This window comes from Cupressus sempervirens, chromosome 1 (assembly GCF_028749045.1).
Source record: "Cupressus sempervirens isolate cs-2001-9-10 chromosome 1, ASM2874904v1, whole genome shotgun sequence".
In the NCBI taxonomy this organism is placed as follows: Eukaryota; Viridiplantae; Streptophyta; class Pinopsida; order Cupressales; family Cupressaceae; genus Cupressus; species Cupressus sempervirens.
Window position 1 is genome coordinate 824,882,491 of NC_143118.1, and position 19,884 is coordinate 824,902,374.

General features: G+C 34.0%; 1 protein-coding gene across 4 annotated transcripts in view; it reads right to left on the reverse strand.

Moving 5' to 3' along the window:
• Window positions 1-5,618: 5,618 nt before the first annotated feature.
• The window catches only part of LOC149580404 (3-hydroxyisobutyryl-CoA hydrolase-like protein 5), a 72,223-nt gene continuing 57,957 nt past the window's right edge, over window positions 5,619-19,884 (reverse strand). For all 4 annotated transcript variants that reach the window (XM_089790616.1, XM_089790623.1, XM_089790628.1 and 1 more), the window contains exons 12-16: window positions 7,004-7,102; window positions 6,488-6,589; window positions 6,276-6,317; window positions 6,069-6,178; window positions 5,619-5,967 (exon numbers count right to left, since the gene is read on the reverse strand). In XM_089790616.1, coding sequence (XP_089646742.1) covers window positions 5,928-5,967; window positions 6,069-6,178; window positions 6,276-6,317; window positions 6,488-6,589; window positions 7,004-7,102 — 393 coding nt within the window. In that variant the 3' untranslated portion in view covers window positions 5,619-5,927. The remainder of the gene's footprint in view (window positions 5,968-6,068; window positions 6,179-6,275; window positions 6,318-6,487; window positions 6,590-7,003; window positions 7,103-19,884) is intronic.

Consider the following 19,884-nt stretch of genomic DNA (forward strand, 5'->3'; position numbering starts at 1 on the left):
CATTCTTTCTTGGAAAGAAGTTAGTATCATGGATAAGCAAAAAGAAAAATTGCATCTCTTAGTCTACAATAGAGGAAAAATATGTTGCTACAACAGTTAATTGTTCCAACATAATATGGTTCAAGCAACTACTATCAAGAATGAAGGAAGAAATCAATGATCCAGTGGTTATTTATTGTGATAACACAAGTACAATTAACATATCTAAGAATCCAGTGATGCACACCAAGAAAAAACATACTGCAATCAAGTATCATTTTTTGAGAGAATTAGTTCAAGATAAAGAGGTTAGATTGGAATATGTGAACACAAAGGAGCAGGTTGCTGACATATTCACCAAGCCATTACCTAAGGATGCATTTTTGTATCTAAGAGGTAACTTAGGGGTCATTCCCCTATCTAATGCTTACTAGAGTGCAGATTAGTGATGCATCAACCAAACTATATTGAAGATCTATCAAGTTGATGCAAGAATTTTAGAGCTTATTGCATATGAATCAATACATCAGGTACATTGAAATTCATTTTATGAAGTCTTTGGCATTTCATGCCAAAGAGGGAGAGCTTGTAACATGTTCATATCAAAAGAATTAAGGGAGAGATTGATTGTTTTTTGAATCAAAGGAAGTTATCTATAAGAGGTAGATTTTGATCAGATAGAGTTTGATGTCAGAGGGAGAATCTCAGAGCGAGTTCTCATGGATGAAGAATCAGAATGAAACTAAGGATATTATAAAATTCTATAAATCATTCTATTGCTCTAAGTTTTCTTTGCTTATGACATGTTGTGTTGCCATCAATGCCAAAGAGGAAGATTGTTGAAATCAATTATTCAATTGTATGTTGTCATTGATGTTACACATATGTCACACTCTATTGCTAGTAGTAACCGAGCACAAAAGGCTCCAATATCAGTCAAGAAGAAGTTCAAAAGGAACCAAGTTCAATGATCCAGTGTAAATAAAGTTAGGTCAGTCAAATGAAGGATTCTAGTGTAAACTGAGTTTGGTCGGTTACTAAAGGAACTCAGTGTTAATCAAGTGACTCAGTTTCAGTGTCAGTCGAGTGACAATAGAATAATTTTGTTTATTATTTGGTTTATGCAAGCCAACCTAGTTGATATTAATTATGTGTTTGAAGAGGATATTCAAGCCCACTTGACATTGGGTTACATATATATGAAAGGTCAAGTTGTGGATTGAAATATGGAAGTATGAGGAAGAGAATAAGATGAAAATAAAGAAGGATATATGATTAAGGTCAGAACATCCAAGGAGATACAAAGAATATTCTAATAAGGAAGGATCCAAAGGATAAACCATAATAGTGATCTGAATCTGCAAATTAGTTGCTTCATCGACCAAGTCAATCATTGTTACTCTAACAATTGTAGTGGTGAAGAAATCTCTTAACAAAGTTGACTTAACAGTCATTTTTATAAATCCTCTAACAAGGTGGCATTTCTAGATTGAAGTGTCTTAAGACTTCTAACAGGACCACTCCTGACAGGGTGATTCAAATCCTTTAACAGGGTCACACCTAATAGTGTGTTTTGTAACCTTTAACAAGGTTGGCTCTTAACAGGGCTCACTTCAAAAGAGTGAAAAGTTTTAACTAGTTGCATTGATGATTTTCCCAAATTGGGTTTTCACATTAAATCTTGGTGTCTCTTCTGTTTATGTTATTTGCTTATTGTTTTATGTTTCTACAACTAAATTACTAAAGGTTATTATACTTTAATATCTCGAGATTGCTTTGTTAACCGAGCTATAGTGTTCTAACCGAGTTGTACAAGGATTTGGATTTGTAAGAAGTTTATATTGACATTTAAGGGATTTGGAATTATTTTTGTGGTAACTAATTCACCCCTCCTCTCTCGGTTACTCCTCTTATATTTCCAACACAAAGATGTTAAAGAATATGCTCAAAGCAACAATCATTGTACTTTTGCATAACTGAAAGCCTTTTATCTATCAAAAATTAAATTAAATTAAATTTACTTGTGTGTTTATTAAAATTGAGAAAATCATTATAATAATTTATTTATTTTATGAGTGAATATTTATTTATAGTCTCAATGCAAATGAATTTAATGTAAACCTACTTTTACTATAACCCTTATTATTTAAAAAAAAACATAATGTTGATCGTCCTCTAAATTAAACTCTCAACCATAATTGAATTTGTAGACACAATGCCTTTGGGTCCCATTTTTAACATATTTTATATATTGTGTATGAGGTCTCAATTTCGTGTCATTCATCCATTAATTAGATAATGTGAATTATTTAATAAATTTTTAGTCATGTCCTATAATCTTGTAGTGTCCTATCAATTTTTCCCTTTAACATAGTCTAATTGAATTATTTTGTCACCCCTTATTGATCTTGATCATTAATCTAATTAACTTATTTTGATAATTCTTTAATCTAGATCATTAGTTTGTCCTTATAAGAATAATTATTTTATTATTCCTTTTATGTCCCAACATAACCCCCTTTGGCATTAATAAATCACATTATTTATCACTTTTGTCCTTTTTGTGAAATAATTAAATATGAATTATTTTGTTATTTTTTGGTTAATTTGGAGGAAATTATTGAATGTGTTTTTACTAACTCCCAATTTTATTTTTATTTTCTAGTTCTTTTAATGTTTTATTTCCCACTTGTTCAATTACCTTCTTATGTGTGGTCTTATTCAATCATGTTTGTTCATTGTCTTCAATTTTGTCCATTCAATTTGAATTCCAAAAATGGGCTTTTGTTTCTCAATTTCACTAACCATAATTTTATAGTATCCTCGTCATTACACTATCAAATTATCCTTATTTTTTGTCACAGTTGTGCACTCATCAAACCAATGAGAAACATCCAATTAGGGAAAGAAAAAGAATGGAGGAAAATGGAGGGTTTGAAAATGTTCTTATTTGCATCTTATATTGATTTATGCAAATTTAATTGTATAGCTTCATTGAGATATTAGGATCTCAATTAACATGATTGTATAGCTTTTTTTGGGTTGGATAATTGTGTATTTATATCTAACCTCCTAATTTTCCTCATCTACAAAAACAAATGCCTGATTAAATTGTTAAAATTGCCTCTTTCAATGATATATTAATTATCTAGATATGACATTAAAATCATCATGTGAGAAATGATAAAAGGTTATCTTAGTAGTGAAGAAGTTTTGACTAATCATGAAACAAGGGCCAATGAGTTTGACTCAAAAACCACATTGTTGAATCGTGATAGCAATAAATAATATGACTTGGTATAGAAAATATCTCCTACTTATTAATTGATGAGCTCAAGGGCATTTATAATGAATGCTTCATGAGGCACATCACTTATTAAAGGTTTTGCAAATGGTGTCGCAAGTGGACTTAGCTGGAAGGAAAACTTCATGGTTAAGAACATTTGAGTTGGAGTAGTACTGGGATGGGTGAGCAGAAGCCCAAAGCTTCTTCTTTGTAAGCATCAACTAGATGCAATGAGTGGTGTGTTTTTCTTAAGAAACAAGTTCTTGTGAACCATTGCACATGAAACATAGATCAATGAGTTTGACTCAAAATGACATAATTGAATCTTGATAGCATATCAAATTTGACTTGCTGTGAAAAACATCTCTACCTAAAAGATGTCTAGAGATACTTGTTGAAATACTGAAGTCTGTTTGGTAGTTGCCTTTGACCAACATAAGGAATTTTTTTGTAATTTTTCTTTTTCTAATATTTGTGCTTTATAGAGGTTTTATGATTTATTAGGATTTTTTAATAATTCCGGAACACAAGAAATTGAACTAAAATGTCTATCTAGAAACAAATCTGAAACAAATTCAATCTCTTTATTTTCACTCAATAGATCAATATGAAATCGTACCTGGCAAATAAAATAAAATTTAATTAGCATTGGAAATCTAGAAGTACTTCAAATCTATCCACACCACCTATAAAATTTTCCACATTTCTCCCTAACAAGTGACATCAGATGCTATGGTTGTTGTACGACTGGCTGAGAATATTCTAACATGTTCTGAAAACTTTGCTATAACACTAATTCTGCCCAAATTCAATCTGAAACGGTGCAGATTCACTCCTAATACAATGATCTTCAAATATCGTCCCTTCCACTTCGATTGACATTTTTCATGATTTCTTCAACCCCTTTTCATAGATCCTCACAAGAATTGGATGCTATAATGAGCCAATAAAACAATTCGATTCCAATTCACCAACGTCCAAGTTGGTAAATCTCCAGAGTTTCTATTCTTGGTAAATCAGAGCTCTCCACAAAGCATATGAAATATGAATGCCTCCAAATGAAAGCCCAAAGCAATTTAATTTCTTCCTTGTCTTTTGCCCTAATCAAGGCTTCTTCTAGTCTTGTTTATTAACTTTTACTAAAAATTTCTTCTCCGTGAGAAAATTGACCATTAAGAAGTATATTTTAGTATTGTAATGTTTCCTCATGTTTTATTTAAAATATTTCTTGTCTAGCTGCCTAGGGAAGAGGACCATATTAAAAACGCCTTATGTTATTATAAAGCGATTATAATATCACTTATATTAATTTATTTAAATGCTTATGAATTATTAAAATATTTTTTTATTTTTCATAAAATACAGTTTCAGATTCAAATTTGAATTCTAACTAAAGCACTATGATCTCTGATGTTGACTAAACCATACAGGCTAAATAAAAGCTCGTCCTAAAAATAGGAACCTCACTCCAAACACCATAAACTACTCAAGAGGATCATGTATTGCTTTGTATCCTTTAGTGATTATCCAATCAACTATCAGTTCTCCCCAAAAACTTGACCTCCCTAAAAAGTAGGTACAATAAGCTCGAAATGGCTTACAAAGCCCCTACAATTGCTCTATGACCCTCAGAATGGGTTTTCCCTGATCCTATTGTTAACCTAGAAGAACTTGAATGATAGGCCAACCCTCTGCTCACCTCTTGCTGCCTAGAAAGCGGACATCACACTACTTATCAAGAGAATTGTTCAGCTTTTCTATTTGCTTCATATAAGATATCACAATCATTCAATATAAAGTGTGCATTTATAAAATAAGTTACCAATCTAAACGAGCATTGCTGAAAATTCGAAAAACTATTATTTCTTGTGTAAACTATTGAGGTATTAATTTATATGTATTGGAATACTTCATAATATGTATCTTTCCTGTCATAACTATAAAAGATAATGACAATAAATGCTTTATATTTTGAAGTTGTCAAAAAAATTATTATCATTTATGGTTGAATATAAGTATTATTTTAAATAGTAATGTGTTGTTTGTTTTAGGAAAGTTAAGAGATTATGTAATTCATGGTGACCAAAAGGTATTGAGATTATACAGGTCACATATAATTACATTTTAAATAGGAATATGATATTGTCCTAACAACAAATGATATTATTTTACTATTAATTTCATGATTAAGCTTTGGTCAAATTTAAAGATTTATTCAAAAGAAAATTCACTAGACATGTTAATGTGGCAATTCACACTTCCAAAGCCTTAATGATAGATGTATAAGAGTGTATAAGAGGTCATTTCAAATTTATAGAAAGAAAGAAGATTCCACAAAATTGCAACATCTAGAGGCTACCAAAGGTATATGAATATTAACCTGTCCCCTAATGTTTTGTGTCATTGCTTTCAAGTTGAGTAAATACAAACATTGCTCCATGTTTGAGATAAATAATTAGAAAAATAAAGAACAAAAATATATATAAATAGTGACATGTAAATCTTTATTAATATTGTTGATGTCCTTTCACATCTATCTCAAGGGAGTGTTCAATTTTCAAATATAACAAGGATCACCACTCTCCAATTGGCATCAACATATATTATGCCTTCATTTATTTAGCTCCATTTTTGAAAGGATTGAAACAGGCATCAATCCTACTTACTTTTGATAGCCTGAATTTTCATATTTTCCTTCCCACCTGCAAGAGCATTTTGGTGAGATTTACCTCGACTTGACCAAACAGAATCACTGCAAATATAGAAGTCACATCTAGTTGGAAATCTCAGTCAAATACTAAACCTGGCTATTTTCCCTTCTTCAGGTAGCTGTAGTTCATATTCATCCTTGAATTGATTAAAGACCAAGTAAAGCTTCTCTTCAGTGATTTCATTCAAAGAGAGAGGATTCCACTGCCAGTAGTTGAAAAGGGCGTAAACAAATTAATCATTTGTGTAGTAAGAGTACAAGCTCATACAATTGGTCATCAATAATGGCACGAGTACCAACCTTAGGAGAGTTATCTTTTTCAATCATTATTGCTCGGATCCCCTACACAAACATCATTCAACAATATACACAGGTAAATATCTGGGCTTACTAGCATTAGCCATAACTTTCCACTGAGCTATATGCGGTCAAGTGAAGCTTAGTTTGGAACAAGAAGACCTAATAGTTTAGATTTAAGAATAAGTAAATGAGGACAAGTTTTCAATGATCACCTCATACATATCATTGGATATCAGTCCTCTCAGAGTATTTATTGTGAGCCGGAACTCCTTCTTTAGGCATTCAAATAGCATTTGTTTACGGCCTTGTCGAATCTGGACAACAGATTTTTACCCAATTCACACAAAATGCCAAAATATGCTTAAGCAGTTTCACATACAAATCATCAGTGTCCTTATGTTGCACGGGCTGTATTTTATCAAAATGTAATAACTTTGCAAAATTAACTCAAAATGACATGTACATACATACATATATACATAGATATTTATACACACACACACAAACATACTTACTGCTGCAATTCCCAACTGGTTTCACACAGATTTTACATATATTAAAAAACTGCTAGGGTAGCTAAAATGGTACAACAGATCTGCATATGGCATTTTCTTAATATTTCTTCTTGCTGACACAATTACAGATTATTCATTCATAGAGAGATCTAAAACAATAGGTGAAAAGATATTCATGCTAAAAATGGAGGCATACAGTGGGAGGGGCATTACCGATTGCAAAGTTATCTTTAATCCCGTTGGAGAGGATCTTTTCAGAGTCTTGATGGTTTCTTTGATCCATTCATTTCCTTCTGTGTTGCTTTCAGTGACCTGCACGATTAATTGGCATTGCATGACATGTTGAACTGTAAGGAAGGGTAAACAATCTGTAAAATTCATTTACCTACAGAAATAAGTTTCAATTTTCAAAAAGAAGATTAAGGCTAAACAAACAAAAACAATGGACAAGTTTTATTGGAAGTTACAGTCAATATGCTGATTTATAAATAAACATATCATCCAATTTTATGCTACTTTTTTTTTTTTGGGTGGGGAAACCAAGAAACAACCCTATGAAATGTCCATAAAATCAAACCTGGACCAGAACCAAGAGAAAGGAACCACTTCACCAGTAGACTACAAGGTACAAAACAAGATTGTACAGTGCTTTAAATAAAGAATTTAAGAAAGAATAAAGAGATAGGATGCAAGATACAATAGTTGTAGAAAGGTACAACAAAGGCATATATATAATGTTGATAATGTTGGAAAAAGGTGTCTCAACCACACACATACCTAATGTTCACTTCAATATATTTTGTATGCAATTGTTATTTCATCTTCAAATGATTTTTTCTTCTAATGGAGAGTCAGATCCCCACTTCGAGGCTAACTAGGCTGTCTTTACTGAGCTTACTCTAATTGTGAGGAAGAAGGTGTCCCAGTTTGAGGTCGCATGTTTCGGCCATGCATCGGCATCTTGTGGTGTATAAGGTCATTATGATGGGAATCCTATATGACAGATTCTACAATGCATAAGATGACAAGAGCATGCAGGAGGAAGATTGCATTGGAATCTTTGCCAACATTAGAACAGGTTGATACATGTCATGTCCCCAACCCTAAACACTGAATAATGGATGAAGTATATATATTATATGCAGTATTAGGTAAACCCAACGATCAGCAGTTTATAATCTCCTGATACACTCAGTGATGTACATACTTGGTGAATGCATGTTAGAAAGGAGTATCAGTCCCTGGATATCATGCAGCAGTTCAGTATTATATTAATTGCCTAGGTCAAGAATTGAGCAACCAAAAAGAACGAATGATGGATGATTGGGAGTTTAATTAAGAGGCAGAAATTCTTATTATGATGGGACAGAAATACATTATCTAACAACGGTGATGATTAAGAATACAACAGTCATGCTACTCACATACGTCGGCATTTGGTAGATAAGCAAGGCAGCATTTTGGAAGGGAAGCAATATCATGAGGAAACATTCACTTTGAAAGGGACATCACCATGGGAAAAAAGGTGATGTTTCACCCTCTATACAGAATGGGTCCTCCTTGAGAAAAAAGGCATCAAACAAGGACAACAACATCAGGTAATAACAATACGATTCCAGAAAACACATATATATATGTCTACAGCCTCTATACTTGTCGCTGCTACAATGTATAATGTAGTGAATTATATGTTAATAATTAGACTTGCATTAGATATATAATATTCTACTTTACAACTGATGTACATGTTATGTGTTAACCTTGCTACACCTCTGCCTATGTATAATATGACAGGTGAAGATTCGTTAAAAGATTCTCATCCATTGGATCATCTCAATTTGGAGGGGAGATATAGTAAATACAAAGGGTGCAAGTAGCTAGGAAGCCACGCCAGTAGAGACAACCCAAGTGGAGCTGGAGGCCGGATGAAGGTTGTCATTCCACGCTCTTGTGTTACATCCCAAAATTTTGACCTAATTAAAATAAGTTTATAGCCGTTGTAACGACTAGTTGAGATTGTCATTATCATGATCATGTGAAAAACGAAATTAGGGTTAACCATTTATTTCATGTGAAAGGAGGTTGCTGAAATATTGTATTTCAGAATTGGTTAACTGTTATCAAGTTTATTTGTTTATTGATAATGGTAGTTAGCCGTTGTTTACATATATCAGTGATATATTCTAATGTTTGATTTAAATGGAGTAACCTATTATTCTCGTAGAAATGTTGCTCTAGTGATTGCAGAAGTAGATGAAGGGGAGAAAGCATTGCTAAACGAGAATCAAGGCATGGGGCACTACCTTAGTTCATTATTCGATCATCAAGTATGACCTCTAACGACCTTGATAAGGATTCAGCGACTTCACAATAGAGTATGCCATTGGACAGTCATGAGCTACTTGGTCAAACATATAAAAATAGTAAATATCTAAAATTCTTATTCGGAACCATTACCTCTTTGTTGTGTTGTGATACCGTCAATATTTGTTTTATCACAAATATATATATATATATATATGATGCCACCATGATACTAGGATGATATCTATAATCTTACTTATTAATATATGTATATATATACATGTGCGTATACAAAGAGAATATGATGTTAGAGATAAAACATATTTCTTTGAACTACACACGTATATAGATATACGTACATTTATAGGTGCGATTTCAGATATAATAAATAGCATGATGAAATCATATATTTAAAAATTAAAATTATATATATATATATATATATATATATATATATATATATATATATATATATGCTAATATATAACTTCTTGAGAAAGGAACTTATAATAATTTAAAACATATAATCTTTTCATGAGAGGTGGCCATCTACACTTGGTGCCACCTTTCAAATTCGATGACCTTAAGAAACCGAAGATCTTTTTAAAACTGATCTTGAAAACAAGATGAGTGCTTAAGGCCCACGACTTGCTTGGCTGGAGAGGATGTTTTTTATTTGAGCGTCTTGCATCAGACGATACACAATTATTGTCGATCAAAAAGCTATTTCTTTCTTCCTCTCGGTCTGCCTTGTGACGTTCTATCTCTCTTAGCAAACATCAAAGATCAATCATCAGAGCCGTACGACTTAGACAACATTAGCTTCTCTTTGGTGTTGTCGGTAAATTCTATATTGTAGCTGACAAGTAGAATTGTATCCGAAAGGTTACGTGACGATTGAGTCACCCCTTTGGGAAAGTAAATGTACACCGTCCGGAAGGGACTTCGGATCATCATCATCATTGGAATGAGCATAATCATATTGTAAGAATTGAAGTGCATATTGCGTATATGAATAAAGTATCTATTCCGTGTTATATCTTGCTATACTACATACGATAAGTATCCTTCTACCCTATATGGTAAACATTTGGCATTATTCAATTTCGATAAGGTTATGTTCTAAGTCCATTTCACTATGATTAAACTATGGTCTGCTTTTGTTAACATTTCTACAACCTTCTAATCGACCATCTTTGAGGCTCGATATGCAGAGAGCCCTGATTTTAATTTTGCGTGTTCTTTCTTCTCTGAATTCCAAGTATTTTCTTAGGAGAGTTTCGTAATACAGATCTAATAACCAAAACAGAATATATCATTGCACATGATAGTGCTTGTGATATATCCGCTGATGGATAACAATCCAAGATCGCCATGAGATAATATATCAATATGAAATAATAGTCTCCAAGGACTTGCCCTGGCTAGTGAAGCCAATGAAAGAGGGTGGAGAGGAGAGGATGCCTGCAAGGGAGAAGTAACAGCAAATCAAAACTCCCATGTATAAACATTTGAAAACTTTATGATGATTTCTAAAAACATCCAAGTCAGCTCAAGATTGTCCAATATGTACCCTATTGTCAAGTCGAGCGCTAGTGATCAGGTATTAGAAACCCATCTACATCCTTGGCCAAGATTTGATTAGAGGCATGCTTGCCTAATTTGATCACAAGATGTCAGTGGTGCCAGTTAACAGGGATGCCCACTAATTACTGAGCGGACATTCTAAACACTGGTATGCTCGGATGGCTGGACAATAATGCCCCAAGCCTAATTCAGAGTAGGTAGGACCTTTCTTGTTAAAAGATTGTGTGGGGATTTATAAGGTCTAAGGTTTGTAGGTTAAGACTATGTCAATGCTTCTCTTCCAAATGTCGAGGCTTGAACAACACCTTTAAATATTTTTAGTTAGTTTCACTATGTGTCCCGGATCCTTACTTGCAAATACATTTGTTTTACTCAATGTATAGTGATGGAAAAAATTGAAATATTTTTTATTTCCTTTTTAGTTATTGTAGAAATCAGATTTGTTAGTTATTTCAGTTAGAAAGTTAATTCCGTTATGATCACATGAAATGGCTTGTAATAGATGTTTACTTTGGAAATATAGTTAAGATGTAGTACTTTCCTAACTACTTTACGTCCTTCCATTTAATTGTTCAAGTTATAAATCTCATAATTAAGTACTTGTTTTCAGTCTAGTTAAAATGATATGTTACATCTTGGGCTGGGTTGAATGGCCTGAGGCACCCTGTATGATGAATTGGATTCGATGGAACTTCAAAGGAAACCCATATGCACATTACAACATTCTGGTAGTAAATTTATATACTATTTGTAAAATAGTGTCTTATCGGTTGTTTATCTTGTGATACAAGACCTACACCAAGATTCTAAAAAGACAATTCTGATTCCCAAGCATTATTTAATACCTAAAAGCTTAGTTACCTCGTTCGCCTGTTTACCCTGCCGGATCAGCCTAGGTACAAATTGGTATCTTGTCCTACTCCAATTTGCCTACAAGTCTGGGAGGGTTCGAAAAACTCAAACACAATTAGACTTTATTCTAGTTTTCAATTTAATTGAAAAATATCAAAAAATATAGTTAATAGTGCATTTTGAACTTTAAGTATATGCTGGTATGCATGATGCTATGACTACAAGTTTTAAAGTCTATAATGTTTTTGTTGTTTAAATCATATGTTTTTATAATACTATATGACATTCTAATTTTAACTCATGCTTATAGCCTCTAGGCTTATATACATATATATATATATATATATATTTTACTAAGTTACCATATCCAATCGGTTACCATGGAATTCGAAAGTCAATTCGCCTCAAATTCAAATTCAGTTTGAAGTTGGTTCCAAATTGTTATTTCTTTGTGTAATTTGCTAGAAATTCAGTTAAAGGGACCCTATACGACTTTTTGAACATCTGCAGCGAATTTTGACTAGTCAAAGTGCACCCAAAATGAATTTTGTGCAATTTGGGCAAATTTCAAACACATTTCGAGGGCCAACGGAAGCAATAGGAATAGAGTTTCAACTTATCGCGCATACATGTCAAACACAAAAGAATGGTTATCACACATGTAAGAGTATTACATGAGTCCTTGGCCACGAGCCTTTGAGCCGATGTTCAATGAACATTTGTGTTCCACTGAAGTTAAACTTACTTCTTCATGTTGTTGACATGATCCCTGCCTTTAATTTTACATAAAGATTATTATTGTTATTTCTTTTAAGAGTCGTTGTCCATAGATATTCTCTCAAAAATTTATCGATACTTATTGTTAAGCAAACTTGATAGCTTTCTAGAGATGGCATGTTATGAAGTTTATACAATCTAATATTTTTCTTTTGTTCAGATGTTTGACATGTTCACACATATACTCCAATGCAATCATTCAAATCATATTTTTCTTTAGTTAATTGTGAACTTCAAAATACCTCATGAGTTTTCTCATCAGTCCCTCATAAGATCATAAGGTACGTCTTCTTGACATGTCTTTTGTTCATACTCCTATAATTCTGCCTTATCTCTGCACAAAATTGTTAGCCATTTTTTCAGGAATTAGAATATAGGTAGACTATTTTTGCTTTTGCAATAAGTATCTGTATAACTATATATAGTATATTGTATGAACCATGCTCTCTCTCTCTCTCTCTCTCTCTCTCTCTCTCTCTCTCTCTCTCTCTCTCTCTCTCTATATATATATATATATATATAATCTTGTACGAACGAGTCCAAAACGAACCTGAACCCAACTCCAAAAAAAATTGGATGAATGTCGAACCTGCATATGAACCAGAATCCGAACTAGCAACTTAGAATTTTTACATGTTTTTGTATGAACGAACCCAAACTCCTTTTTAAAAAAATTTCGTACCAGCAAACTAGTCCTTCGAACCCAAACTTAGAACCAATGTAACACAGAGACTCGCACCCTCCTCCCAAACCTCGAAGCACCCATCCCCGAGACGTCCCTGCACTAGGTACTTGCATCCCAAGTACACCCATCTCTGCCATTCCACAACCATGCTTCCACTAGGACGGGTACTTGAATTTCTATTTGAATTTTGATTTTTGAATGTTACTATTGGGTATGTAATAGGTTACTATGTTGAATGTTCAATGGTTCTAGTTCATGCTGCAATTTTGCTATGTTCAAGTATTTTAATTTGTTTTGTTCTACTAAAACATCATTTCATAACAAAAATTTCAAGTTCTATATGTATACTATACAACACCCCTCCCTGCCCATCCTCCCCTTACCACCGTCCCCCTGTCATCTCAGAAATGAGGCCCATTTTCCCCCCATCCCGAAAACTCGTCCCGATGTCCTGTCGTCCCGACGTACCACGGTACTAGGGTTACATTGCTTAGAACTGAATTCAAACCAGTAACTTGGCTTAAAAAGGAATTTCAGGCAGACTGAGGAAGCAAAATAATCCCAGTAGGGGACATAACAATTAATATTAGAGCATAATCCTGCCATCTTGTGAGAAATAGTTGATACAATCTAACCAAAGGGCTCAAAGAGCTTTAGAAAGAGAGAGAAGGCAGCTTGCATCTGTCATCCATTTTACACCAAACAACACCACGAGCAAATGAATGAGCAACAGATTGGAAAGCTTCATGGAGCAAACTGCTCAAACTCTTATAGAACAAAATGAGAGAAATAAAAGAGCCACCCCACTTCTCCTCCAAGCCATTCAAAATTTAAGCAATAATTCTTGACTCAACCCACCAATGGGAGGGATACCAACTCCAGCAGCTTCGAGAATAATAACACATCCCAAGGATAGCAAACCATAGGCAAACATGACCTCCATTCACACCTATTGATGGGTGTTTTGTGATAGTACGAATATTAGAATAAACTATTAAGATATCTTATCCTCTCTTGAGAAAAATCATGTGTATGCTAAGATTGTGAAAGATCATACAATTGACTCCAAGGTTCCTTTATGTAAGTTTTTGATTGTGGAAAAAGCTCAATGGTTTATGGAGGAAATTCAAGATGCTATATTCTTCCTTCTATATCTGCACTTGAGCTTTGGTCTTTCAAGTCTTGAACTTTGAATGCTTTGAATTGGATTGCTTGAAACTTGGATGTCTTCAAAACTGGAACTAAAATTGTGGGACTTAAAGTCTTCCTTGAACATCCAGAACTGGAATTCTTCCTCCTACAAAATTTAATAATTGACATAAGAATAATGCACGAAATTTAAACTGTAGCACAAAAAAAACTCTTCCATATTTTTCTCTCTAAAAAGCCCTTTCTCTTGAAAATTTCCATGTCCCTTTCTTGAATTCTTCCAATTTGTTTTACATTCTCTTCAAAGTTCAAACACTCATCTCTCTTCTAATTTCTCCAATCCACTTTAAAATTTCTGTTCTTCAAGATTTTATGATTTTCTTTCTCCAAAAATTCTCACTCTTCTTTCTGTCTCTAAAACTCCAATGTTTTAGACTTGTTTCTTTAACTTTCAATGTGAGAATCAATGTTTGGAGTGATCTTGACTCTAAGCGCATTTTAAATATAGTCAAGGATTCCATACTCGACCAATTTCAAATCAACCTCTCATAATTTCCTCTATGGTGCTAATTGGACGTGGGTGTAGAATTCCAACACTTTGATGAATTCCCCTCTTTCAATTATTATTAAATCAATCTTTGCAAATATCACCTAGGGCCTAAATGGGATATCTAGGAGATTTTTGAACACTTAAAAATACCTTGCAATGAATTCTTCTCCTTGGACATGAATTAGACATGGTAGTGGACTTTCAAGCTCATGAAAAGTTGATATTTCCAAAGTCTTAGTAGATCATAGTCTTGGGCGCATATTGAATATATAGGTGGTGATTTTCAAAATATTTCATTTAATTATATTCCCCCTTTCAAGTATTCCCTTAGGTGCAAATTTAGACAAAGATGTAGATACTTAAACCATTTTAAATCTATCATCACAATATTACCTTAGGCACACTTGGGATAAAAGAATTTTATATTTCCAAATCAATTCCTTGCATGTGTGAAGTATAAGCAAATCCTATGCTCTTGTTTCCCTTGCAACCTTTGAATTATTTCTACGGGCATTAATTGAACATAAAGAAGGATATTAATATCTTAAAAATTTTGTGCCCATGGAAAGTTTGTGCTCAGGAGGGCATATTAATATCTACAAAGGATTTTGAAACCCTAGGAAATTTCCTTGATTATGGGAAAAAAATAGCACTCTTGAGCACATTTTAACAAGCATGGAGGAATTTTAACACACAAACCAATTCCTTTATTGTGTGTAATTTGCACTCTAAGGGCATATGGAAACTCCTCCAAGATTTTCACCTTCCAAACACATTCCTTTAGAAGCTAAAATTTGAGGTTTCAACACATCTTTCTTATGACAGGGGATTTACTATTTTGAATCATTTCACAGCTATAATTTGTGCTCATTGGCATCTATGATGGATTTTTGCATATTAAAACAAATTCCTTTCCTTCTTTGCAGTAAAACTCTATGGAGGAATTTCGTACTTGAAGTACTTTCCTTCCCTTGGTGTTTAAAAACTCGTGAGCACATGTGTTTGGAGAGTGAATTTTCATATTTCTTGGGAAAATGGAATCAGCACATCAAGGGCTTGTTTGAGACAAAGTGGCAAATTTTCCACCTCAAGACAATTTCTTGTCAAGTGTGAATCAATGCTCAAGGGGCCATAATAGGATAGGGAGTGCAATTTTGACTTGGTTGTCATTCTTTACCATCCAAGGATCGACAATCAAGTGCACCAATTGGGTAATGCTCAGAATTTTTAAAATTCTAAAGAATTTGTGTATTTGCATTGGAAAGGGATTACTGTTTTAAGCACAATTCCTTAGCATATAGACATTGGTGCTATTGGGCACAAATTAGACTTTGTCATGGATTTTCAACTTTGGGCGGGATTTTTTAAGATTTGCATTGCAACACTCTTGGGCACATATGAAGGTCAATTAAGGAATTTTCATACTTAGACATTTTTGTACTTTGCCTTCTTACTTTGTCCAAACTCAGTTATTTTTTAACGTTTCTCCCTGTCTATCTTGGATTTGCTCTATCTTGTCCTGGCAACAACTTTCTCTCTCAAAATGGTTTCCTTGCCTCTATTCATTGAACCTTTGAATTACTTTCCTTAACCACATGGACGCGAATTGACATGAATGATGGAGTTTCCCTTTGGGCGTGAATCCATGATCCTAGTGGATTAGCATAGTTGGGCGCAAATCAGCCTTGGTTGGGGATTTTTCAGACTTAGTGAATTATGCCTTGCTAGATTCTACACCCATGGGCATCAATGAGAGGTGGTAGTGGTTTTTTCGCTAGATTTTGCCATTTTTCTCCATGCTTCTTCGATCCATAGTCATTTTCGCATTTTTGTCACCTAAACCAATTCTTGACACATTCCATTCTAGGTGTTCACTCTCTAGACTTGTGAATTTTCAAGCTTTTTCCTCTATTGTTTGATTTTTCGATGGTGTTTCTGAACCTGGTGATTTTGCGAGCTTTTCACTTATGGATGCTTTTTTGGGGCCTTTTCTCTTTTCTAGGTGACCTTTTAGTTTGCTTTTTAGGAGATGCTTTTTTGAACTGCATTTTAGACTGCACCATCTAATCGCATTTTTTAATACCCATTTTCTTCCTTTTCTATCCATGCTCATCAATTGCCCGAAATGTCCTTTTGAAAATGGACTTACTATAAATAGCAATTTTGTTCAACTATGAAATCAAGGCAATTTGGGACTTCTAAAAATAGACATCCCTAAAAAAAAGGAACTTCGCAAGACTTAAATTTTACTAGTTCATTCTTCAAATGTTTTTCAGCTCAATACTTCATCCAAATTCACAATTCTCAATTGGAAAAGCTTTCAAAATTGAAACCCTAAAACGTAGGAAACAATTCTCCATTCTAAACTTGGCCAGTTTCATCACTTCTCATTTGGAACACGAGGAACTTCAAGGGACTAAGGGACTGACATCGTAACTAACAAGAACCAAAGCCCCAAAAGGCCAAGTGAGCCAAAATGTAGGGGGTCCCAATTCGCAATGGGGAGATGGGAGAAAAGGTATCTAGGGAGGAACAAATGGAAGAGGATCCACCCATAGAAAACACTGACGAGATTGTGGATCCATACTCCAGGCTTGACCCCAAAATGAGGTGAAATGTCCCTTTTAGGACTTTTGTGATGCCAAAATGGAAGTTGTCCCTAAAAGAAAAGGGCATCCTAACAAAGACTTGAAATAAAGGATGAGCAAGATGACCCTACCCAAATTTATGGATTGGGGAAGACGACGATGCATTCTTAGGTCTGAAAAATAAAAACCTACCTTGCACTTTGCCCAATGATTCAAGAAAATGCCATCAAGTTCACCCACTCCACCAAGAGGGAACAACCCATGATTGGTGATGTCATGGCCTCATTACACAAGATCAACAACACATAACCACCTACAATTAGTTCCATCCAAGAGCTCATCCAAAGATCGACCAAAAGTACGACAAGTGGTACTTTAAGGAACTTAGATTATTAAGGCAACAAAGAACTGTGGAATAGTATATCACTCAAATCCAGAAACCTTCCGTAATGTTACCCAAACCATCACAAAGAAGACTAGCCTACTTATTTGTCCACGGATTCTATTCGTGGCTTAGTAAGTGCCCTTAACCCTTCATCACTTAAGGATGCAGTTCAAAAAGCCCTATGTGTATACATCACCTCTACAAAACACAAGTAACATACCAAGAGTCAACCTCCTAACATTCATACTGAACCTTTTTATGATAAGAACAAAGGACAATAACCTATGTAATGTGGAGAACAATAATATATTATATTTAGGTGACTCAAATCTAATCATGTAACGAATATTGTGGCGAATATTGGAATTTAAATTTTTCAATTAAATAAATTATTGAGCAATTTTAAATCTTCTAGAACTAAATTTTATAAAACTATGGCAATTTAGGTTGTATCAAATCTTAAGTTATTAGCCAAATTACTAGCCAAAAAATTCTAAAATTAGCCAATTTGCGAATATTAGCCACTAAAATATACCTTGCCCTAATCTAAACTAACCGACCAATGTTGTGTAAAGACACGACCTTTCAGGGCCACAACATATATGTAACGTGACAGGCCAAACTATAAGGGGGTGTTGGAGAATATTCTATAAAAAAGACACATTTCATACTACTACAAACCATCCCCCATGGCAAGTAACTGTACTTGGGCGCAATAAGAACATTATGTGTGTGGGAAAAAGAAGAGAAAATAACATAAGTTGAGGTGTCAGAGACGTTCAAAGGAAGAGAACAATAAAAAAAGAACATCGACAAAGGTATTACCATAGACGTGTGTCAGGAAGTATCCACTTAGCATCGAACGGTCATTAAAGGTGAAAATAAAAAATTAAAACAAGTGCCCACATAAAAAGCAGTATTCGAACCCATATTAAGTTGGTTCTCATCCACATTCAAGCATTCGGGTTACATAGATAAAGAGTTATTACATGTACAAGTGAAGGGGATTGTGCAAGGACACAAAGTAAGGCACGAGACTCACTCGGGTGTAAGAGACATTATTAAGTGAGGAATATTAAGGAAAGATATGTTGGTGAACGAGGATTAGGGATAAGTAATATTCATCAAAGATAAGGACAAGTAAGATAAATATATTTGGATATTAAGGAATGAAATATCAAGAAGTTAATTTTATAATTTCTAAAATAAGATCAAAGAAATATTGAGGTGAGGGCTTTATATTACATGAATTGTTAAAAGAAATATCATAAGTATTCTTTATAGAATTTAAATTGAAAATTTGGAAACACAACAAGAGTGAACCATAAGAGGGGTCATCTCATAAAAACAAATTCAAGCAAGAAAACAAGGCACAATGGAGAAAATCTTAAAAGCATCCATTAAAAAGGGATCAATAAGCAAGTGCAACAATGTGGAAGAGCAAATCTAATACTCCCTATGCCCTTATATGCTCAAAATCTAGAAACGAATGATCCAACCAATCTCAATGGTAAATATTGTAATAGGTCAACATGAGAACACTAAAAAGAACCACGAAGGTTTCTCTAACCAATGAAGGGAAATATCTTCATAGAGAACTACATAGATGTGTGTAATGCTTCTAATCATCATCTTAATAAATTAAAAATCTACCAGAGGTTAGTTTAGACACCTAATGAGGACTTGTGGAGTCATGTGTTGGGTGGATTGTAGAAGCATTGTGACATGCTAAGGAAGTGATTTGAAAGGGTAAGTGTACTGCTAGGGTTTGTATTTGACAATTTTGTAGTGAATAGGCTAATAGGCTTATTGTAAGGTGAAAGACCATCTTCAAGCAACTTGCCTCCTCATCAAATTGGTATCACAAGAAGTTGATCTTTGGGAGTAGGAGAAAGAGGGGTTTTGTCATTCCAAGAATCAAAGGGAGAGATATCCATCATGGTGACGAATGTAGAACTTACAAAGAAATTGCAAGAACAAGAAGCAAATAAAAAATGGCTTAGAGAGGAGTTGGAAAAACTCAAGGACCAAATGAAGCAATTAGAGAAGAACTTTGTTAGAGAATGGTGATGAAGAGAAAACCCTTAGGCAAGATGAGAAAGAAGAGATCCTGCAGAACATAGACCACTCCTTAATGTTTTGAAATCCATGGGAGTTAGGGCTATGGAAGGAAAAGTTGAGGTAGCCACATTTAGTGGGAGGGAGAATGGATGCAAA